This window comes from Eschrichtius robustus, chromosome 15, assembly GCF_028021215.1.
Source record: "Eschrichtius robustus isolate mEscRob2 chromosome 15, mEscRob2.pri, whole genome shotgun sequence".
Lineage (NCBI taxonomy): Eukaryota > Metazoa > Chordata > Mammalia > Artiodactyla > Eschrichtiidae > Eschrichtius > Eschrichtius robustus.
Window position 1 is genome coordinate 41139673 of NC_090838.1, and position 25137 is coordinate 41164809.

General features: G+C 38.3%; 1 protein-coding gene across 2 annotated transcripts in view; it reads right to left on the reverse strand.

Annotated features, from left to right (window-relative positions):
• The window catches only part of FSHR (follicle stimulating hormone receptor), a 164682-nt gene extending 143399 nt beyond the window's left edge, over positions 1-21283 (reverse strand). For both annotated transcript variants that reach the window (XM_068564189.1, XM_068564188.1), the window contains exon 1: positions 21132-21283. In XM_068564189.1, the coding sequence (XP_068420290.1) occupies positions 21132-21283 (152 nt within the window). The remainder of the gene's footprint in view (positions 1-21131) is intronic.
• Between the last annotated feature and the right edge of the window lie 3854 nt (positions 21284-25137).

The following is a 25137-nucleotide window of genomic DNA, read 5'->3' on the forward strand; positions in this document are numbered from 1 at the left end:
AGTGGGAAGCAGCTGCATAGCACAGGGAGATCAGCTCGGTGCTTTGTGACCGCCTAGAGGGGTGGGATAGGGAGGGTGGGAGGGAGACACAAGAGGGAGGAGATATGGGGATATATGTATACGTATAGCGGATTCACTTTGTTATACAGCAGAAACTAACACACCATTCCAAAGCAATTATACTCCAATGAAGATGTAAAAAAAAAAAAAAAAAAAAAGTAGCTGGGCTGCCATCAGTAGCTGATCTTGACTGCTCACCTTGAAAGCAGAGTTAGAAAAATACAATAGATGGGGAGACAGAATATTTGGAACATTTTCTTGATATTTATTGTTTTATGCTCACTTATTCATTCATTTTTTCCCTTTCTTTTGAAAACAATTGGGTTGGGGATCAACAAACAAAATGGCTAATTTCAGGTTAATTCTAGGAAAAGTTATCTAGATCTAATTGGTGTCTATTTGCTTACTGTGTGAAAGAGTAAATTAGCCCAATGTTTAAGTAAGTTTTTCTGAAGGAATTATTTATTTCAGAAACATATGGTTTTAGATCCAAAGCTCTCCTAGGCGTAATATGACCTCAGCTATTACCTACTCCAGGCAATTGAAATCAATAATTGAGTAAAAAACCGATTCTATTTGAAAAGACTTCTAGTGACTTAAGTAATTTGTATTCCTTAACTGCAAAATCAGGCTGGGTCTAGTCTGTTCTGCATTCAGTCAAAGAGATTTGTAAAGCCATTTAACACATTCCACTAAATTTCTCTGAATCATGCCTTGGTTCTTTCTACCCAAACCTCCACTAATTATTAAAACAGAACATTTTTTTGTTTTTCCCTGCTAGATAATCTTTCTTGAATTTGGAGATCTGGAATGGAAATGCTCCAATTTCCCCCCACTCTCACCCAAGTGCTGTGCTTGGCACATTTTGAGAAATGAAATTGATAATTCAGAAACAATACTATTTCTTTCAGGAGAAAAAGGTATTTCTTTGATTTGCTGCTGTTGGACTAGCTCTCCAGATGTTCTTTCTACCTACTAAGCATCTTCCCTCACTGTTACATATTTAATTTTTTTTTTTTTTTTTATATCCAGCACGTCTCACCTCTTCAAGGAAGTACACTTGTTTGTTTATTGCAAGCGTGGGTACCTCTCCCTTCAAGGAACTTCCACAGTAGTCAAATTTTGTCCTGCATTCCCTGTCCTTATTGTGTTATCACATGATCACTTGAAAAGCCTTGTTCTCTTTTTCTATGTCTCTGTGTGTGTCTACTCTCTTCAGCTACATTAAAAGGGTCATATGTCAGGGCTGCAAAATTGGTTCTTATATCCCAGCAAATGGCTGTACACACAGTAAATATTCAATAAAAGTGTGATGCGTGTAGTAGCAGGTCGTGGATGATGTACCACTTTGTTTAGGGTCTCAGTGATTTTTCGGAGAAGATGCTGAACTCAAGATTTTGATATTACTTTTGGCTTGTTTTCCATTTGGTACAACTGCATGCTCCCTGTTGCTGAAATTACTTCAGTCAAATGGTCAGGACTGTCAATACACAGGGAGAAGGTCATTTTGTCTCTAGCCTGCTCAGGAGAAAAGAAATCTGTTTTTCTCTTTTGATCTAATAAACTAGAGCAACCCTGGAAACCATCCTTTCAGATATGATTCCATTTCCACTTGTTTTGCTCACCATATCACAATGTTTAAGAAACTGTTATGCCTGCCAAAAGAGCAGTTAGTGGCCTTATTTGATAGGTGATAGAGCCATTACTATTCACCAGACCAACATTTAGGACATGTGTACTGAATTATTTAAAACTAATAATGCACATGAAAAACATTAAAGTAAAAATGGGATGAAAAACTTCATTGTGAAAATATTTATTTATTCCTGGCTTGCCCAACTGTTCTCCTTTGTTCAAGGGCACACCAAGAACTTCAGAGATGATCATCCTGGGTACCTGACTGCTTTTCTGCTTTCAGCCACCACCAGCTCCCCCTTTGCTTTGCTTGATCAAGAACATAGTGGTGTGATTGATTTTCAGCATGACTGTGTGAGGAGCTCAGCCTACCAGCTCTGTAGTGAACCTGGTAAAAATTATAAAAACAAAGCAAAACGACCAAAGAAGAAAGAAAACTGTTCAGAGCCTCTGGAAATGGTCCTAAGGGCAAAGAGCAAAGGAGGAAACATCTGTTCAAGAAAATCTATGAAAATCTAGTTAAAAAAAGGCAAGAGTGTGTTACTTAAATCAAAACTACGGCCTCCCTCTCCCCTCCCACCTCAGAGAAGTGGAGACTGTACTCCAGAATGCAAGAAGTCAAGAACACAGGGTTTCCTCTCCTCCCAGCTTCCAGGTGGAGGGCTTTCTTCCAGGAGAAGCAGGACTTCAGCATTTCTCATTCTGCCTCCAGCTGCTTGTTGCTGAGGCTGCATTCTGGGCAAGTGTGGTTGGGTAGTGGGGGCTCCTTTCTTTTTACCAAGGCACACTTGTGCACCAGAGGCTCTATCTTGGGTATGGCCTGCTGAGAATATTAGAGATCCAAAACTCTTGCCAGGGCTCATGAGGTGGTGGTTCCAAGCCAAAAGAATCAAGCCAAGAACATCTCAGGTTGTTACTCTACCTTCCTTCAAGTGTTTAACTCCTGGAATGAGAGTCTCAGAGAGAAGTTTGCCTTTGAATCCGCTCCTGGCTCCAGAGCCCTGGCTGAGATTTTGCCTGAAGTGAGAAGCAGACCGTGAAATGCGTATCTGGTATTCTCTTCCCAAGGGAACTGATTTCGTTTGCAACAGAGGATGGAGAAGTTTAAGCCCGAGAGCACTCTCAAGAACAGCAAAGGTATGGTAAAGGCAATTGGGATATTCATGGATCTAATAGATATATAACGTAGGGCAATTAGTTTGCAGGAGAGAACCGGGGGGATAAGACAGCTGGAAGGAGTCCCCCTGGGGTCAGAATGGATATCAAACATTGACCCCGTAAACGATTTATTTGAAGGAGCCACAATTTGACTGGATTAGTTTATAGAGGAATTTATGCTCTGGGAATTGTTGAAAGTAGTAGCATAGTCTGCCTGCAGGTAGTAAAGTTTAACATCTGGTTGTGGTCAGGGGAAGAATGGAAGAGAGCCCTGCCAATACCTTGTCTTCCCAGGGTGACTGTGGGCATATTCAAAGCTGTGCCTTCTTGAGAATCAACATCAAAGGCTTTCACTAAAATAATCTAGCTAGTAGTCACTAAACAAACAAACAAACAAACAGCACTAATAAGTCATGGAGGTGGAACCAGTACCCAGAATGCTACACTAGATTGTCTGAAATGTTGTTTCCAGAAAAAAAGAAAGAAAAAAAGAAAAAGAAAAAACAAACCAAAAATCAAAGGGATACAGAGAAACAGGAAAATAAAGCAGGCAACAGAAACTGCCTGTGAGAATAACCAGATGTCAGATCTAACAGAAAAATATTTGAACAAAGTCATTATGAATATGTTCACAGAAGTAAAGAAAAGCATGATTAAAGAAATAGAGGAAGATATGTTGGCAATATTGCATTGAATAGAGAATATAAATAAAGAGATAGCAATTATTTTAAAAAATAAAATGAAATTTAAAAAAATCATGAGTGTCTCAGATCACAGTAGATTTGAACGTGCAGAAGAAAGAAATAGAAAAATTGAAAATAAACCAATAGTGATTATGCAAGCCAAAAACAGAAAAAAAGAATGAAGAAAAATGAAGAGAACCTCAGAGAAATATGGGACAAAATTGAGCACACCAATATGTGCATAATGGAAGTATCGGGGAGAGGAGAAAGAAAAAGGAGGAAAAAAAATTTGGAAAATTAATAGCTGAAAACCTCCTAGATTTATTGAAAACATCTAGTAAGCTCAATATTATTCCAGTAGAATATACACAAAGAGACCCATAAACAGACACAATATAGTAAAAATGCTGAAAATCAAAGACAAGGAGAAAATCTTGAAAGCAGCAAGAGACAAATGACTTATTACTTACAAGGGACCCTCAACATGGTTAACAGCTCACTTCTCATCAGAAACAATGGAGGCCAGAAGTGGAGCTGGGATAACATATTTATAGTGTTCAAAGAAAAAAAAACCCTGTTAACCAAGAACATTATAACCAGAAACCCCATGTTTCAAAAATGAAGGCAAAATAAAGGTTTTCCAAGGTAAATGAAAGCTTAGAGAATTTGTTGCTATTAGACCTGCCTTATAAGAAATGTTAAAGGAAGTTTTTCAGCCTGAAACAAGTGACCCCTGATAGTAATTCAAATCCACACAAACAAAAAGCATTGGTAAAGGTAATTATGTAATTATAAAAGACTCTATAACTGCAATTTTTTTTCTTTTCTTCTCTTAATTGTTAGGGAGTAGAGCTATATAGGGGTAACATATTCCACACCATACAGCTTGCACTCTCTCTCTCTCTCTCTCTCTCTCTTTCTTTCTCATTAACCTAGCTGATTCTGATAAGATGTATATGATAAACCTTAGAGCAACCACTAGAAAAACAAAATCTCAAAAATATAGTAAAAAGTCATTAAAAAATTTAAAAGCTACATTAGAAAATATTCATTTGATGTGAAAGAAAGTAGTAACTGAGGAATAGAGGAGGAAAAAAGACATGAGACATATAGAAAACAAAAAGTCAGATGTAAATAAAACCAAAGTCAGATGAAAACAAAAATGGCGAATGTAAATCCACCTATATCAGTAATAACATTAAATGTGAATGGATCAAACAATCCAGTCAAAAGACAGAGATTATCAAACTAGAGTAAAAATATGATCTAGCCATATATTTTCTAAAGGACACACATTAAATTCAAAGGCACAAATAGATTCAAACTAAAAGGATTGAAATAGTATATACATCATGCAAATAGCAGCCACAGGAAATCTGGAGTAGCTATACAAATACCAGCTATACTAATACCAGTCACGGGAAATCTGGAGTAGCTATACTAATACAAGAAAAAAGAGACTTTAAAACAAAACGTTACTAGATATAAAGAGGAGTATTTTATGAGGATAACAGTTTCTATCTATCAGGAAGATATAACAGTTAAAAACATATACACACCTAATAACAGAGCACCAATATACGTGAAGCAAGAACTGACAGAAATTAAGAAATAGGTTATTTAACAATAAAAGTTGAAGACTTCAATACCCTGCTTTCAATAATAGAACAACTAGACAGAAGATCAACAAATATATAGGTGACTTGAACAATGCTATAAACCAACTAGGTCTAACAGACATGTGTAGAACCCTCAACCCAACAACAAGAGATTATACAGTCTTCTCAAGTGCACATGGAACATTCTCCATATAACCAAGACAGTTTGGTACTAATACAAGGATAGATATATAGATCAATGGAACAGAATTTAGAGTCCAGAAATAAATTCACATCTCTATGGTCAACTAATTTTCAACAAAGGTGCCAAGACTATTCAGTAGGGGAAAAATAGTCCTTTCAACAAATGGTGCTGGGACAACTGGATAGCCACATGCAAAAAATGATGTTGGACAATTACCTGACATCACATACAAAAATTAACTCAAAATGGATCAAAGACCAACATGTAAGATCTAAAACTTTAAGTCTCAGAAGAAAACATAGAAATAAATTTTCGTGACCTTGGATTTGGCAAGGAATTCTTGGATATGAAACCAAAAACAAATATCACAACAACAAAAAATACACTGGATTTTATCAATATTAAAAAGCTTTGTGCTTCAAAGGACACCACCAAGAAGGTGAAAAGACAACCCACAGAATGGGACAAAATATTTACAGATCATACATCTGATAAGGGACTTGTATCTAGAATGTACCACGAATTCTCTCAACTCAGTAATAAAAAGATATTGTTAAAATGACCATACTACTCAAGGCAATCTACAGATTTAATGTAATCCCTATCAAAATACCAATGTCATTTTGTACAGAAGTAGAACAAATAAGTTAAAAATTTGTATGGAAACACAGAAGACTCCAAATAGCCAAAACAATCTTGAGAAAGAGAACAGAGATGAAGGAATCATGTGCCCTGACTTCAGACTATACTACAAAGCTACAGTAATCAAAACAGTATGATACTGGCACAAAAACAGACACATAGATCAATGGAACAGAATAGAGTCCAGAAATAAACCAACAAACTTGTGGCCAATTACTCTTCGACAAAGGCGTCAAGAATATACAATGGAGAAAAGACAATCTCTTCAGTAAGTGGTGCTGGGAAAACTGGACAGCTACATGTAAAACAATGAAATTAGAACATTCTCTAACACCATATCCAGAAATAAACTCAAAACAGATTAAAGACCTAAATATAGGAGCAGAAACCATAAGACTCCTAGAGGAAAACATAGAACACTCTGTGATATACATCATAGCAATATTTTTTTTGGATCTGTCTCTTAAAGCAAAGAACATAAAAGCAAAAATGAACAAATGGGACCTAATTAAACTTGAAAGCTTTTGCACAACAAAGGAAACCATTGACAACATGAAAAGACAACCTACTGAATGGGAGAAAATATTTGCAAATGATATGACTGATAGGGGTTAATATGGGAAATATGTAATCAGCTCATACAACTCAACTTCAAAAAAAGCCCCAAAAACCCATCTGATTAAAAATTGGGCAGAAGTAGTGAATAGACATTTTTCCAAAGAGGACAAGCAGATGGGCAACAGGCACATGAAAAAATGCTCAACATTGCTAATCATCAGGGAAATGCAAATCAAAACCAGAATGAGATATCACCTCACACCTGTCAGAATGGCTATCATCCAAAAGAACCCAAATAACAAATGTTGGCAAGGATGTGGAGAAAAGGGAACCCTTATACATTACTGGTGGGAATGTATATTGGTGGGGCTGCTGTAGAAAACAGGATGGAGGTTTCTCAGAAAACTAAAAATAGAACTACCATAGGACTCAGCAATTCCATTCCTGGATATATATCTGCAGAAAACAAAAACTCTAATTTGAAAAGATACATGCACCCCAATGTTCATAGCAGCATTATTTACAATTGCCAAGAAATGGAAGCAAGCTAAGTATCCATCAACAGATGAAAGGATAAAGAAGATATGGTATACATATACAATGGAATACTACTCAACCATAAAATAGAATGTAATTTGGCATTTGCAGCAACATGTATGGACCTACAGAGTATTATGCTTAGTAAAATAAGTCAGACAGAGAAAGACAAATACTGTATGATACCACTTATATGTGGAATCTAAAAAATAAAACAAACTAGTGAATATAACAAAAAAGAAACAGACTCACAGATATAGAGAGCAGACTATATGTTACAAGTGGAGAGAGGGAAGGGGAGAAGGGCAATATTGGGGTAGGAGACTTAAGAAGTACAAACTAGTGTATTATGTATAAAATAAGTTACAAGAATATATTGTACAACACAGGAATATAGCCAATATTTTATAATAACTATAAATGGAGTACAATCTTTAAAAATTGTGAATCACTGTATTGCATACCTGTAACATATAATATTGTACATTAACTATACTTCAATTTTTAAAAAAGACAACCCAATTAAAAATTGGATAATGCATCTGAATAGATACTCAATAGAGAAGAGATACGGATGACCAATAAGTATATGAAAAGCTTGACATCATTACTCATCAGGGAAATGCAAGTCAAAACCACGGTGAGATACCACTTGATACTCACTAGGATGGCTAGAATCAAAAAGTCAGATAACAACAAGTGTTGATGAGGATGTGGAGAAATGAGCAACTTCACTCCCTGTTTATGGGCCTGTAAAATGGTTCAACCACTTTGGAAAATAGTTTTCCAAAGGATTAAAAATAGAGTTATCATATCTCACCTATTCCATTCCTAGGTTTATACTAAAAGAAATAAAAACAGATGTCCACACAAAAACTTATATATAAATGTTTAAAGCAAACATTGTTAATAGCCAAAAGGTGAATAATCCAATGTCTATCAGCAGATGAATGGATAAACAAAATGTGTTTTATCTAAACAAAGGAATATTTTTGACCATAAAAAGAATGGAGTATAGATACCTGTTACAACTTGAATAAACCTTGGAAGTATGCTAAGTGAAAGAAGCTAGTCACAAAGATCTCGTATAATTCCATTCATATGAAAGTCCAGAATAGAGAAATCTGTAAAGACAAAGTAGATTAGTGGTTTCCTAGGGCTGGGTGGAACATGGGTAGGCAGAGGAGTGATAGCTAAAGGGTTAGGTGATAAAAATGTTTTAAAATTGATTATGATGATGGTTGAACATATCTGTGAATATACAAAATACCATTGAAATATAAACTTTAAATAAGTAAATTGTATGCTATGTGTTATGTCTCAAGAAAGCTGTTTTTGAAAAGCAAGCAAAGGTAAAAAGAAAATAATGGTAGAATTCTAATGCTCATACCTCCTTGGGTGTGAGGGGATAAGAAGTGGATGTGCTGGGGGGTTGTCTGTTCTTTGCGGGAGTAGAGAGGAATGTTTTACCACTAAGCCTGGCACAGTACCTTGGAAATAGAGGATTTAAAGTTTGTGGCTTTGGAAACAGTAGATAGAGAATACCTTTAATTACCCATAGGCCCTTAGACAAATCATTTTACTGGGCTTCATTTGTCATTCCTAAAACAAGTAAGGGGAAGGAGGAAGTGTATACTCTCTTAAGTTCATCTAGCAAAAAACTGTCTGATTTGGGACTTCCCTGATGGTCCAGTGGTTAGGATTCCTTTCTTCCACTGCAGGGGGCATGGGTTCGATCCCTGGCTGGGGAACTGGGATCCCATGTGCCGCATGGCAAAAAAAAAAAAAAAAAAAAATTCTCTGATTTGAAGAACAGGGCAGGTTTGCACAGGGGAAGACCTGGCCTACATAGAATTTTAAAATATGTGTCTGTCATATATTTTGGGTTGTATATACTACCTTTCTCAACCCTTCCATTTCCATGGGTATCTATGGAGACCTGTTCACCAAAGCATATTCTTGGTTAATTACATCTCATTAAATCAGAGTTTCCTAGTGAGTTTTGTGCAACAGTTATAAGTGATATAAGATTGGGACACCTCTGAAACCCTTTTACATGTTAGGTCCATTGTTAATCTCTAAGATGGGGATATAGCATACAGCATTTTCCAAACCTATTTGATTATGTTAGACCTTTTAAACATTTACTTTTTCTAGAGTGTCTTATGAAACTCAGGTTGTGAAGAATGCACTTTGAAAAATGCTAAAGGGCCATTTTAAAAGCTTAAAATATTTCTCCTCCAAGAGGATTTTGTATTTCAACTGCAGAGTCTTAGAAATTAGGGAAATCTTTAAGGCTCCAAGGATTAATTAATTAATGGTGGCTTTGTGGCAAGTAGCAGGGGAGATATTTGAGGGCAACTGAGCTAACTTGGTGCCTCTCAAATCATGTCACATAAAGAGCTATGGGTTGGTTGGAGCAGCCTTGCTCCAGACTTCAAATCCTATCCAAAATGAGAAAACAGAGGTAGATTTCCCCAGATCTAGAAAGAAATCTTGCAAGAGTCTATGAGTTCGCAGTAGACCAATAAGGATTTTTTTCTTTTGGAATTCTGTGGAACTTTTCAAACATCATCACGATTCATCTAATTGTAGGTGGACCATTTAGGGAGTACTGTCTGCAGAGACCTCCAAACCCCCATCAGCACTCCATGTTCACATGGCAGTCACTTCTGCTAGGCCTCTCCACCTGCTGAAGATCAGCTACTTAACCTGCTGAGGGTTAATTATGAATGGGGAGCCATCTTCACTGGAAATGTGTAAAAGGCAGCAAAGCTGGAACCAGTTCTGCCAACTACCTCCTCTATAGGCTTGCATATCATTCAAACAGCTCCTCAGCATTATTACACAGCTTCTGGTTATTTTGCAACTTATCACTGAAAATGGCCAGTGACATCTACTTTTCAGTCCTCCTATTTATTTGTGATCCTGCTCATTCATTTTCTCTGTCCTCCTTATTGAGTAGTTACTGAGTACCCAATGCTGCTGACAGCAGGAGAGGGGTGCAGTGCTAGCCCTCAGAGAGCTTTACTGTATTTGAGAGGCAAGATAATATGTAAAATTGGTATTATAGATAACTCCAGCACCGTGCATATTTAAGCTCAGATGATGAGTTTAGATGGTTTTTCTTTAGGGATTGAGTTCAGAGGACAGGGAGGTCTTCTTTCTCTTTTTTCTTGGTTAGTACAAAGATTGGACATTTTCTAATCAGGTATATCAGGAATCTCAATTTCAATCCTGACATTCAGAATGGATTGATTTCATTTTTCTTATTTCCTAAAATGGGAACAGTAATAGCTACAGTGCAAGACTGTTGGGTGAGATACTATAAGAGGCATACAGCATGATGATATAGTAGGATTAATAGGTGTTTGTTACATTCAGTCTCTCCTTCTAGTTCTTATTTGTTGAAGGGGCCTTTCATTTATTCATTCAATTCATGTAGGTATTGAGCATCTACTCTGTACCAGGAGCTATTCTGCATGTGCGAATCCTTGCCATCATGAAGCTTTAGTTCTGGTTTCTAGCGGTGGTGAGGGGGAATAGATAAACAAATAAAAACATTCAAATTGCAGCGAGTTTATGGAAGAAAGTGGTCATAAGCTAGTGCAAGGTAGGGATGCTACTATAGTGGACTGGTCAAGGACCACTCTAAGTGGTTGGAATTTGGGTGGAGACGGAAGAGGAGAGAGAAGAACATTCTAGACAGAAAGAAAAGCAAGTGAAAGATTGAAGGTAGTGAGAACCTTGTGTGTTTGGAGATCAGAAAAGGGTCCAGGGTGGCTGGAGCATAGTGGCAATGGGCAAGTGATGCATGATATGCACTATGCCTATGGAAAGGCAGGCAGAGGTCAGATCACAGAGTACCTTGTAGCCATAACAAAGCATGTAAGCGCCCCAAAGTAAGAGATTTTGTTTGTTTTGCCCAGTGCTGGATCTCTGACACCTAGACTAGTGCTGTTATAATAGGTAGTCATGAACGTGGATTGAATAAATTTTATTCTAAGTGAATTCTAAGTAATTGCATGCCATCTTCTTTGTCAGAGTCTCTCTAGATGCTGTGTGGGGAATGGATTTAAGTGGAACTAGGGGATAGAAGCATTGGAGACACTTGTAGTGGGTGAGAGAGGTGGTGGTTTGAGCTGGGGTGGTGATAAGGAAGGTGAGAAGTGGCGATATTTGAGGTGTATTGTAGGGGTCTAGTCCCCAGCACTTGGATTGGATTTGATGGTGAGGAGTTGGTGATATGTGCATTAATTCAGATGATGAAGCCTGGGAGAGGATATTCTGAGGAATTGAGGGGAGGGTGATTAAGTGTACTATTTTCTGCTTGCTGGTTTTGAGATGCCAGCAAGAGATCCAGTGACAATGTCAAGGTTTCAGATGGGTATTACTTGTCTGGGGATCAATGAAGAGGTCAGACATGACACATGGATTTTGAATGTAGGTGGCATTTAAAGCCACGGGACTGATGAGATCACTGTAGCGAGAGTACAGATTCATGAGAAAAGAGGGTCCAGAGGAAGTCTGGGGAACTCCAACATTTAGAGACTGGGTAGCAGAGAAGACGAAGGTCTGGTGTGAGATGTAAGAGGAAAACTAGTATGGTGTCACAGAAGCTGGAGGTCAAGAGAGAAAAGTGTTTCATGCAGGAGGATGGTCTCCTGTGAGGCATGTTCCTGAGAAACAGGTAACATGTAGGTGGGGAAGTGCCCTTGAATCTGATATCTGAATGGTGCGCCTTCCTCTTATATTCAAACTTTTATTTGAAAAGTAATATAAACATACACAGTGTAAAACATACTTAAAATATTTAAGAGAAGTTTATTGGTACCTGTGACAAGATAACTTTTAGTGGAACGATGGGCAGAGAGTCAGATTGAGTGGGTTGAATAATGAATGGGGATTCCTGGGAAGAGAAGGCAGAGTAAACAAATAACTAAATAACCGTTGGTTTCCTCTTAAAACCCCACTGAGAAGACAGTAAGGGGAATTTTTTTTCTTTCTTTTAAAGCCATAAAGACAGAGGAACAAGAGCAATAGAATTTTAGGGTTATAAAGAACATGGATGAATGTGGTTCTTGTAGTAGTACAGCCAGGGTATCCTGGAGCTGGTTAGAAATGTAGAATCTCAGACCCCTCCCGAGACTTACTGAGTCGGAATCTGCATTTTCCCAGTATATTCCTCTGATGTGCTTGCACATTAAAGTTTGAGGATCGCTGACTTGGCAGACGCTAGAGAATGGAATCCTAAACCAATGTGATTTACACTGCACAATCCCTAAAACACTCAGGAATTGGAGGCACTGGTGTCCCCAGAAGCGGAACTGGGGACGGTGAATAAGGTTGAGGTGGCCAAAATAAAGAGGGTTGGTGGAAAGTTTGTTTAAGAAACAGCCACACTACCCACTTGGTATAGTCAGGCCCGTGCTCCTCCCCACCTGAGAAAAACACCAAAGATTTACTCTTTAAAGAGAGTAGAATAGAGAGTTTCTGAACTGGAGATCGCAGAGACCACTTATGGCTGCCGGATGCTGAGACCCCCAGCCCTTTTCCCCAGTCACCAGAATGCTGGCAGTAGGGCTTCACGCTCCAGGTAGGAGGAGCTTGGAAGAATCTTCTCCAGCGACTTTGTCCAGCCCAAGAGGCAAGACCTAGATATTGACACAGTGATTCCCTGACTCAGTGGCCCAGCCCCTCCTTTTATTTATACTTCTGTGGCTCTTGTTTTGTTTCTTCTTAACCTATAGCTCTGCTTCCAGAGCTACTTTGTAATTTCCCTATCTGGTTATCATAACTGTTTGTTCTCTTTCCTCTTGTCTGTAATATTTGTTTGGGGGAATCAGATGCCATTCTAAGACTGTATGTTCTTATTGAAGGAGCTCAGCCGATTTTCACAATCAGGGGCCTGATAAACAATTTTGCTACTGTGTGCAGGATTCCAGATGACCACTTTGCTGTTCACCATAAATCTCATATTTGCTTTCATTGCCTTTCCAGTTTGTTTTCTAAATTAAGAGAGTGTTTCTTGTTGTATTTTCTGCTGCACCCGCCCCCTCCCCCCCAATATATTTACTTACGGAAAGTCTACACTGCTTACCCATAAAAGAAACACCAATTAAATGAAGAAAGAAACACCATAAAGAAACACCAATTAAATTCCTTCCTGCCCTGAGCAGAAATTGGCCGTGGTGGGCATATGGCAGTGGCAAGGGTTTGGGGCTGACTGTTGATACTTGCTCAGGCTGTGATCTGATGATGGAGAGTGATCATTTTTTTTTTGCATTCAATTTCTTTTTCTAGTCTAAACATAGCCATGCAAAAATAGTTTGAAATTTAGAAGAAAGAGAAATTGCTTATAAATTCAAGAACACTCAAGAATTTCTTATTAGTGGCCTGCTTATGCCAAGGTAGACATTTTTAAGGTATATCATTTTCAGAAGAGACATCTGGGCTTTGTTAAGACTAACTCTGTGTGATTACCAGATTAGATGACGTTCAGCTGCTCTGACGGGAAGCCGTCATACACTATCCATTGACACGTAAACTCCTTTTACCCACTGTCTCCCCAATATCCACTTAATAGTATTCACGGGCACAAGCAGCTTTGGGAAATTATGAGGGTAGCAAAGAAAACAGTGCAGCCTAAGCTTCCACTTTTGGTGCTGTTTTCCACCTTCTGTACCCTTCTCCTCTATCCCAACTCAAAGGACCCAGACCCTTGTATTTGCCCAATTTGAAAATTTCTAGTCAAACTTAAATATTTGGACATCTGCCAGTTAAGCCTTACCATAAATTTGCTGGTGTTCGTTTGTCGTTCTATTTTATTTGAGGGCTGTGTTTTCCTTGTAAAATAAAGATAGGAGTTTCTGACCTTTTAAAAAAATAAGGTGTCTGGAAGTGGCCCTGCACAGCTCCTGAAATCAACCCTAAGTGGTCAAAAGAGCAAATCTATTGTAGATGGGACAGGCAGACACCCATCTTCGCATCCATTTTTTTCCGGCATCAGGGAGGCAGACGTCTCCTCATTGCCCTTCATTAGGCATCTGTTTCTTGCAGCTCTCACAATCTATGATTTCAGATTGTACAAGGCAACTTGCAATTAATTGTCAAATGAGTGGTTTTGACAGTGACCATTCTGGGTTCTGAGGGGGATTTTTATTGTTGTGGGTAAAAGTGAGGAAAAGCATTATTGTCGTTTCTTGTTTGATACTCTTCTCATTTAGCAACTCCATGAGAACAGGCCCCATGCCTCCCCTATTGATTCTTTTCTCCCAAGTGTCCAGTATAGTGCCTTGCACAAATATAATCAATAAATATTTGATGTCGAAAGAAAACTTCATGAAAAATGAGCATCTTTACCTGGTCTCAAAAGCTGACTATATTAGAGTAGGATTCATTTCAGGTTGGAGAAAATAATAGTATTTAGGTAGGGGAATATAAGGTATGTTTGGGAGCTGGGGATTAGGAAATAGTCCATAGAGCAAAGCGTAGAAAGGCTAGAAGATGAGAGAGAAGACAGGAGAGTTAATTTGAGGACAAAATATGGAGGAACTTGATGTCAAACTTATGGCTTTGGACTTTTGTCCTGAATCTGGGCATTGGAGCCCACAGAGGAATTAAACCAGAGCAGAGGGTTGGGAGGGGAGAAGGCTGAAGGCACAGAGGCTGATTCAGAAGCTGTTACCCTGAGCTGATGAGTGAAGCACAAGTACAGGCACCCTGTCTTCTAGGGATGTGATCCTATCTTCCGAACCAAAACTTAGTAGACTTTCTTAGAAGGGACAAGATATTTTATCCTGGGGCCACTCCTGAAATCTAATGCTCAAGGCTCTGGCTCTTCTTTTATTTTTTTCAATGCCCTTCTATTCCAGGAGGTTCTGTATGAAATGTTCCATGACCTCCAATCAGCCTTTGTTTATCTAGTTACAAAGTCATTTTTGCAGCTGGGATCCCTCACAAAGCCTTTGTTTAAAACCCCAAACTGAAAGTAACCATAGAGAGGTGTCTGTGGGGAGGTTTTCCATGTTGCATTTATAAATAACAGAACTTAACAGAACTGTCTATTAAGCCTAAGAACCACCACCCCCCTTCAAAATCCCACAACTGACATACAGAAATTTAGGAATTACATACATGTTGGACTCTGGAGGCCTAGAAAATGCCTATTGGTTTTGGGAAGTTTGATGCCTGAAGATGTTTGTAAAATCGAAGCATTTTAAAATTGAAAGAAACTTCAGCACTGTTTTACTTCTACCTTTCACCAGTCTACTGATGAATTTTCTGTCCCATATCCTCAATTGATCTCTCTTTCATTGAAACAGCTGAACTTTTAGGGTTCCTATTTCTTAGAGGTTTTCATCAATCTTAGCATTAAGGATATACAAAAGTTGGCTCATGCTGTATGTTTTCCAGATTTGTGATAACAGGATTCTGTGATGGCTGTGTGTTGGCTCTTGCTGAAAAGAGAGCCAACTCTGGGAGAGGGTATGAAAGAGAGTAGACACTAGCCACTCCTGAGACTAAAAATATAATTGACCTCAGGTCTATGGCAAGAGTTTGGTTGCTTTACTCAAAAAACGTTTTTGAACATCCCTTGAAGACTTTCAGATCAGTTGCCATATTCCATATGAAAGAACAAGGTAATGACATGTTCAGGTCAGAGACCTAAACCATGCTCAGAGATACTTCAGGGAGAGGTCAGATTAAGAAGAAACATCCAAGTCTCATGATAATCATCAGATCCTAAGCAATTAAAAATAATTACTCTCTTTCCTAGGTGACCTTATGGGATATATAAGCTAGAATCTAGTCTAAATAAAGCTAAATTGGAGAGTTTAAATCTAACAGCTTAAAAAAAATAGTCCAATCAACTACAGTGACTGGATAACCCAATTAGTGGTTTTGGAGAAGGATAATCAAACGTTAAATGAATTTTCCATTTGCTGCCAAGATTTCCTGCTTCTGAAGCTTAGGCTTCTTTGGCAGAAGACTTGGGTGAGGAAGGACAGCACTGACCTTTAGGTAAACAAGGGGATTTTATCATCACCAAGTAGTGCAGTTCTACACTATCAAACCCTTACTTTTCAATAGCTGAAATGACTCTGTAAATTATATCTCTTAGCCAATTCTCAGAGTAGAGTTCATCTTCTACTTTAAAGAATTTATTTCCCCTGCAATATAATTTTTACTTTTCCCCTTTCAAGTTACTGCATTCTATAGCTGTTCCTTTTTCTGATTCCTCTGCAGGAAATATAAACCTTCCTTACCCCAGTCCAATTAAATTCCAAATGTTGGACATAGACATACCATTTCTCACTAAAGTAGGTGCAGGGTTTTGTTTTGAGAGGAAAGATTATGTACGCATTAGCATGAAAACTGTGCTGTTTGTTTCTTTCAAAGAAATATCTAAACAAGACAGTAAGAGTCTGCAGATATGGGCACCCAGAGCAATCTGCACAGTGGGGTGTTTGGTTTTAATATCCAGGCAGACTACAATAATCAAAGCACATCTGGGAAACACAAGAAAGCTAACATTCAGGGTTTGGAATTTGACCTTAATTGGCAAAAATTATATTTCTTTGAACATTTTTTGTCTGGTTTAAAGTGATTTTGTTTAGGTAATTTCACTCATCCTTTTAGTATTCTTTTTAGAAATAGAGAGGCAGGTATTATTAAGTCAAGAGAACTGAGTGGCATGCCTAAAATATAGAATATTCAGCTTTTAACTTAGTAGACTTTGTTTCTAGTTTATGTATCTCTCTTTCTGAATAAATTAATGGATTCCAGAATGATATACAGGCATTTTTTTAAAACAAACACAAAAAAAAGCGAAGAAAACAAGGAAACTATCAAATCCTATAGTAGTTCACTGCAGGGAGAGCAATAATCATCTTTTATAAGAATCTTTTCTTCGATACTGAGGAGCGGAGCAAATAAATAGATGCAATTCCCCCTTATTTATTGTACCATTTGTTCTACATGTAATTGAGGCCCCAGAACCTACATTGCATTGAGCCGGGCACAATAAGGAGTACAAAGGAAATTTTCACTTCAGTTGCGGAAATAAGATACATATGAAAAATTAAGGGCAAAGCAAAATTATAAAATGAACTGCACCGGGATTCAGATTAAATGAAAATGTAATGGTCAGGGAAGCAACCTTTGAGTAAGCTTATGATAAGTAGGTTGGATTTCAAGAGACAAAGAAGAAATTGAAGATTACATAAGCAAGTGTGAACTTGAGAGCAAGTCTTTATCAGCCTGGCGGAGTAGATGGCTCCTGTCGGTGAAAGGTGAGAGGTAAAGTCAGAAAGATGAGCCACGGAATGATTTTGAACTGGGGAATCATAACATGGTGGCCGTGGTGTTTTATGGAGAAACCTAGAATGACGGTGTTCAGGCTGGTTTGGAGAAGAGAGAGATTGGTAGCAAGGAGGTAGATTAGGACATAATTATTTAATCCAGGCTTTAGATGTTCAGATCCCAAACAAAGATGATGGCAATGAAAAAAAAGAATTACTTATTGTAGCAGTATGAAGGGAGTTTGTAAAACTGATTAGATGTGGGCAATTGGAAACATGAAACCTACATGATGAGGTGAATTGAATTATCAATATTCAACAAATGAAGAAGTCAACTGTGGCTTTAGTAGTTTTGTAATCCATCCCTTTCTACACCTCTGAAAGAGTAACACCTAGTTCTGTTGTGGCTTTAGTCTATAGTTCAGAATCATCTCCTTCATGAGGACACATGGTGGTCTTAAATAGTTGCTTTTCAGCCATAAAGCAATGAAAATCAGCCAAAGGTCCATCTTTAGCTGTTATTGAGCACTGAATTGGGAGTCAGGGGATCTGGGCTGCAGTGCAGACTTTACAGGGGATCTGTACTGGTGGCTGGGGTTGGATAGACCAACTTCGAACCAGCCTTTCTCAAACTGTTCTCAGAATATTAATCCTGGAAGACACTCTTAAAGAAAAAATTCCACAGTTGAAATTGTTTGCAAGCATCAAAAAATCTGTTTTCCTCTTGGAGATCACAGAACCTTATTGGCATAGCAAAAGGCTTTCCTTTTGGCTCGTAATACTGATACATCCCTCCGAACGAAGGACCTACTAAGGAAAGAATAAACTAGTTCCTAGCTAAACAATAATCTGTGGTTATGGGATATGGCTAGTGATCTAAACCAAAACAACAAAACAAGGAATATATAGCAAAGGAAGAAAATAAAAGGGAAAAATATAATTAGATAATTAGAAGTAAGTGCTGGTCAATTGAGATGGCAATGAGATACAGGAACTTGCTGTGAGGAGAGGGGTCAACACAGGCAGCCTATAATATAATCTCAGTACAGACCTCCCTTTGCCAAGAACGGCCATCAGTGGAGTCTTTTCTTCTAGTATTGTGGTCATCTGACCCTGCTGGAGAAAAAGATATCTGTATCCACACAGTCACTTAGACTTAAAATTTCAAGTTTTGAATGGGTGTTCACATTCTTCTTAGAAATTCTAACTCCAGGAAGAATTAAGCAAGATGAAAGGGTCCTTTCTAGATTCATTGACTGCCTCCAGGTAAAGCTGAGTTTCTAAGTTAAGTCTGAAATCAAAAATCCTTTGCCCATGGTCAGGATGAAACCTGCTGCTTGAGTTCTTGGAAAATATTGAAAGCCTAAAGGAACACATTTTCTTACTCAGAAAGTAAGTGCACGGAGAGGGAGTGCTCCAGCCACTGGGAGGAGGAGGAGATTATTCTTGAATCAGTGGGTTGCTATAAACTATCTCAGAGTTATGAAGAGCTTTACATCAATTTTTCAAAGCATTCTCATTCCTATTGATTCATTTGATCATCCTGAATGCCCTCTGTGGTGTTTTTTTCTCTAGTATTTTACAGATGACGATAGCAACAATAATCCCCCCCTCCCCTGCCACTTGCGAGGCATTGTGCTGGATGTTTTAATACACCATTTAATCCTCACAGCAACTCTGAAAAAGGTACACATTGCAATTTCCATGATACAGCCAAGAGCCCACATGATAGAACAAAAAGCAGTGTCATAGTCTGGGTTAGAACCCAGGTCTCTTGCGATCTGGAGTCCACACTCTTCCATCTCTGACTTGTCATAATCAATTAAAGGCCCACCTGTGAATATGACCTGAGAATTCCCTCCATTCCTGACCCTGCTCACCTAGTTGAGTACTTTATTCACAGTGCTATGTTGTCTCAGGCTGCCTAAACCCTACTGAAGCCAGAAATATTTAGCCACTCTCAGCTATAGTCTAAATCAGAAGTGGGCATTCCACAGACTGCGGCTCACATCTGGCTACTCCCTGTTATTCTATGCAGAATGAAAAAAATTCTCTCTTCTAGTAAAGAGATACCAGAAAGCAGACAGCCTAGCACAGAAGGGAGTTTTGGATAGAGGAGTATCACCCTAAAATTAAGTCTTGTTAGAGGCTGTCTGCTTTAGCTACTGGTTGGCACTGCTTGGCCCATGGGGAAACACTGAAAAAAGAGAAGGGCCAGGAGAGGTAGAAATTGTGTGTGTGTGTAGGGGGGCTGTATCATTTAGCGTTCACGACCATCTGACTAAGCAGGTCGTATTAAACCCTCTAGAAGTTAGGAACCTGAGGCTCAAAAGAGGTTAAGTAATTGTTCAAAGTCGCTTAGGAACGAGTGACTTCTTATAGGAGCTCAGGTACACCCACTTTCTCCTGTGTTTATGATCATCTAACAAAGCAGACTGTGCATAGGTGCGTTCTTCCTTATAATCAGGAGTAGCTGTCCATCTGAGGCGGTTCAGCCAAAACACGGAGTTGGTCACTTATTTTCCCTGCCGCTGCAGCTGCCTTTGGGTAGGAATGGAGGGCTTGTGATGCCAAGGGAAAAAGGAGCAAACAGAACCAAGTCAGTCTTGCGGCCATTTGTCCCTGAATGAAAATCTGAAGTGCAACACCATCGTGTTTGAGTGTAGATATGGTAATTGGTAAATAAAAAGATGACCACCTTCGGCAGTAACATAAGAGTCATGCATAGCTTTGGGGAACCAAGATTAAAACAGGGTTCCAGAATAGCAGCTTCTGTTTAAAATCCTTGGGATAAAACCACTGAGGATATCTACAATCTCTCAGCCACCACTTGCCAGTTCTCGGGGGAAATATCAATAGTAATTGGACAATTAAACAGTCCTGCCTTCCTCTTGCTCTAATGCAGTAGACATGAGACTTTACGGGAAGAACAGTGGGCTGTGAGTCAAAAGGCCTGCTTTCTAGTTTTGGCTCTGCCTCAACTCATTGTGAGAGTTTGGGCAATTCTCTTTACTCTCCAGACCCCAGATTCCTCAATTGCAAAATAAAGAGATAGAGTGAAATGATGTCTAAGATCTTGTCCAATTCTTAGAGTCTGTCTACTTCCTATTAAAACAGTTCAGTAAAAATCTAAAGTTGGGAATCACATTTTCCCAGGGGTATGAAAGATTATCCTGTCTCTCTCCATCCCTCTCTGCCTCCTTTTTTCTTTTCTTTCTTCCTTTTTTCACACCCCTTTCCTCCCGTACAATTCCTTTTTCCCCAGGAAGCAGAGTCTCAGTTCAGGGATTACTTGCTGGTGCCTCCAAAGCAGCAGTGACTCTTGCCTTCTTGAATTCAGTGTCCTCAGGAAACACACTGCGCTTTCCACTTAAATCGAAGGCATCTTTCTCCCTCCAATCCTAACTCTTCTAGCTTTCTGATTTTTCTTAGTTTTATTTTTCTGGTTTCACCAAAGAGTCTATGGCATCCAAGAGCAAAAGTGTTGAAAACAACGAAAAACTCTTCCTTTTGCTTTTGGATTTGGGTCTCCGTGCTGCCCTTCGCCGACAATTCTGAGACAAAGTCTCACTACGATCCTTAGAGAACCGCAGGGCAGGAGTGTTGGGCCGGGGGAGTTTGTTTGATTTAAGCCTTTGGTCAGGGCAGAAATATTTTAGCTCAACAGTTATCAGTCCAATGTGAAAATAATAATAGCACGCAACACACAAATACCGGCCACGCTGTCGTTCCCGCTGTCTCTGATACTCACAGTTCAACCGCATTCCTGGGGATGTCGGAGGGAATCTCTGTCACCTTGCTCTCCTGGCAGAGGAAAACCCTGTTAGAGCAGTGACAGATCCGATGATGACATCCTGAGCCCAAGCTCAGGAATGTGAGCAAGGCCACCAGGAGCAAGGCCATGTTTATTTATCCATCCACCTGCTTTCTTCCTGCATCTGCAGAGAAAAACCTACACAGGTTTCCGAGGCTTCCCACTGAGCCCTTGTGAGAAGAGATCTGCCTTGGGAGCTGGTAGGGTCACGTGACCCACCCAGGGATGCTTTCCCCCCCCCACCCTTCAGTCATTTCCAGACAAATAGCAAAATTCCTGTGTGCTAGCGTTGATTTTAGGGGAAGCAAGCTAAGTTACTCCCTTATCTTTCTTGATTGAGTTTATTACACCCTGACCCAAGGAAGAGAGCAAATAGAACCTTGATGCATGTCTGGAATAGTTTATATTAATTTGACTGTAGAAATGTCCTTCCTGGTCACTATTTTTTTCTCAAACCAGTGACATGGCTGGTCACTGACTTTGACTTTCTCCAAAAGAGACACAATCTGGAATGTGAAACATCACTAAGAGTGTCACTGGGTGAAGGGCAGGGACCTGTTTCCAGTCTTGGTCTCAACGTCTTCCTCCAGTGCACTTGACATAAAACCAGAACTTCTGGGTTGTTCTCATTGATCCTCTTCCTTGCTGGAATTACTAACCAAAAATGGTGTTGCTCAGAAGACAGGCAGTGGGTTAGTGAGCCCCAGGCAGATCGTGTTAGGTAGAAGGCACTTCTGAGAGGGGAGTCCACAGAGATAACTGACTCATCTGAGTGACCTACGGGATGGGCTGTGTTTTCAGGGGGGTTTAGTAGATGCCAGCTGTCCACTCTCTATGACATATCCTTTCTGGCTTCTCTCATTTCCGGGCTCTGAAGATTGCCTTTGCCTTTTGGAAGCTGGCACAAATGAATTTATTTAATCTATGCTTTTAACTCAGTTTTAAATGTTCTCTGTAGGTGACGATTGTGGCGCTTTTGTTGACACTCGCCATCAAGGAGATGGCGAGGATCTGAGGAACGTTTGGCCACACTGTCAGTAAAGGGGCCTTCAACTTTCAACTCCAGAACCTATGAAGTTTAAAAGGCAGAATATTCTCTAAGATCCTGCCTAAAGCTTATTACTTGCTAAAATTAGTTTCAACACTATCTTTAAGTAATTAGTTGCATAAAATTGAGTTATGTGAAAATGCTAAGCAGTATATATTGATACCACTCCTTTCTTCCTCTCCACTACCTCGTCAAGGAATAATGACATATGATGAATGGATTAAATAATCATTAAGGGAAAAACAGAAGCAAGTGACTTTTAGGGTGAAGTTGTTCCCTGGCTTCTTCTGGGAGCAACTGATTCATTCTAACTCCAGGACTGAAAGATCAAGGCAGTATCTATATAGACTCTATATGCCAGCAGTTTTGGCTAACATGAACAGTTAAATTATTTCATTCACCAATTGATGCATGGAGTCATAGTCTTTCAGATGTGGAAGGGTCTTAATTCAATAAATTAAATAAGGCTTAAGTTTACTTTAAAATATCCACATTGATTTAAAGGGGTTGACTTACCTCTGTTTGAATAACTCCACTGACCAAAAAACTCATTACCAGTTGAACTTCTCACCCATACACCTACCCCACAAATCCCCACTGAGATGTTGGAGAGCTCTAGTTATAACTAAATTAGTCCTCATATAATGAGCGGAAATTTTTTTTAACTGAGATTTTGATTTTAAAACTATGTCCTCTTCACAATTGACAGATGACACGTATAACGTAAATGTAAATTATTAAGCAAAATAATAAAACAGTTGTAGACTGAAGAAATAGATGCCAACAACATTGCATCTATGTAGTTGTTTCTCCTTTATCCCTCTCATGTTCCTATGCCTAGAAGTGACCCTTAATCTGAATTTTGTGTTTATTATTCCTTTGTTTTTTAAAATTAATTTTATTACCAAAGTATGCATCTCCAAACAGTATATTGCTTAATTTTGCTTGTTTTTGAGTTTTATACAAATTGTATTACTCTTAACTAGTTTTTGTTACTTGCTATTTTACACTATGACATTTTAAAGGACCATCCGTATTTCTATATGTACCTGTAGTTTGTAAAATTTCACTACTGTGTAATATTCCATTATATAAATATACTACTATTTATGTTTTCATTCTCCTGTGATCTTTCTTTATTCTGAGGCCATAAAAATATTCTCCTATGTTTTCTTCTAAAACATTTATCATTTTACTCTGCACATTTAAGTCTTTAATTTATTAGGTATTAATATTTATGTGTGGTATGTGTCGGGAACTCAATTTCGGTTTTATTCAATGGCATATGGTTTTTATCCACATGGATAAACAATTTTCCCAGAACCACTTTTTGAATAGACCCTCCTTTTTTTCTCTCATTTGTAAAATTATCACATCTCAAGTAACTACTATTTTGCATAGGTTTGCATTTAAGCTCTTTTATATATAGCCCATCGTCCTTTTTACATGCACCAATGCTATACTGTCTTAATTACTAGAACTTTAAAATCGTCTTGACATGTGGTAAGGAAATTTCTTCTTTTCTAATTTCTTCCTTCCTCCTTCTTCCCTATCCCTCTCCTTCCCTCCTTCTTCCCTCTCCTTCCCTCCCCCTCTCCCTCCCTCATTCTCTCTTCCTTCTCCCTGTCTCTTTCTCTCTCTCTCTCTTCCTTTCTTTTTCTTCTCTGGTTGAGATACCCAGTGCAATGATGAGTAGAAATTATGATGAGCATTCTTGTCATGTTCCTGATTTTAGAGAAAATGTTTTCTAATTTTTCACCTTTAAAATGATATTTGTTATAGGCTTTTGATGCCTACTAGGTTAGATATCAGGTTAAAGATTGTAGAAAAGTTTTCTAAGAATTTTTTTATTACCATGAATAGAAATGAATATCACCAAATGCCTTTTCTGCATTTGTTTCACCCCTAAGCTATTAATTTGCTGAGTTACAATGATAATTTTATACTATAAAACTCCTCATATTCCTAGGATTAACAGACTTGGTTATGACTTACTGTTATTTCATACGCCGAGAGATTTGACTTCCTAGTATTTTATTTAGAATTTTGGCATCTGTGTTCATAAGCAATTTGTAATTTAGTAATGAGTAATGTAATTTCTAATTTTCCTTTCTCTTGTTGTCCTTATATGGTTTGGTATCACGGGTGTATTTACCTCACAGACTGAGTAGGGCCATAATCCCTCTTATTTTGCTCTTAGGAAAAAACTGTTTCAGATTAGAATAATCTATTCCTTGAAAGTATGGATTTACTTGCCTGTAAACCATCCAAGCCTGGTCTTATGGTGTGTGTGTGTGTGTGTGAAGATTTAAAAATATTCGTTCAACTTCTTTAATTGTTATTGGGCTATTCAAGCTTCCTATTTCTTAAATTTTACACTGTAAGTTTTCTAGGAATATTCCATTTCATTCAAGTTTTTTAATGTATTGTGATCAAGGTTTTTAGTATTCTCTTTTTAAATCTTTTAAAAACTATTCCTAGTGTTCTTTATTTCTGTCCATTTTCTTCGTATTAGCCAACCTTGCCAAATTTTTTTCTATTTAATTGTCCTCTCATGGACTGACTTCTGCCTTTGCCAATCATATTCTATCTTTATTTTTCTTTTCCACAATTTTTCCCATTGTTTTCTCATCTGTTTTCTTTTTCTCTGTTTTTTTTTTTTTAACCTCTTATTTGGATGTCAGTTCATTCGTTTTTCAGCCCTTCCTCCTTTCTAATATATATATGTATACTTACATATAAGTGTATATATATACACACATACTTAATCTGTAAATTTCCCTGTAGTCTTTGCCTTAGCTCTATCCCATAAGTATTGATGGATAAATTTTTCATTATAGCTAAGTCCTAAGTATTTCTCAATTTTCCATTATGATTTCTTCTTTAACTCCCAGA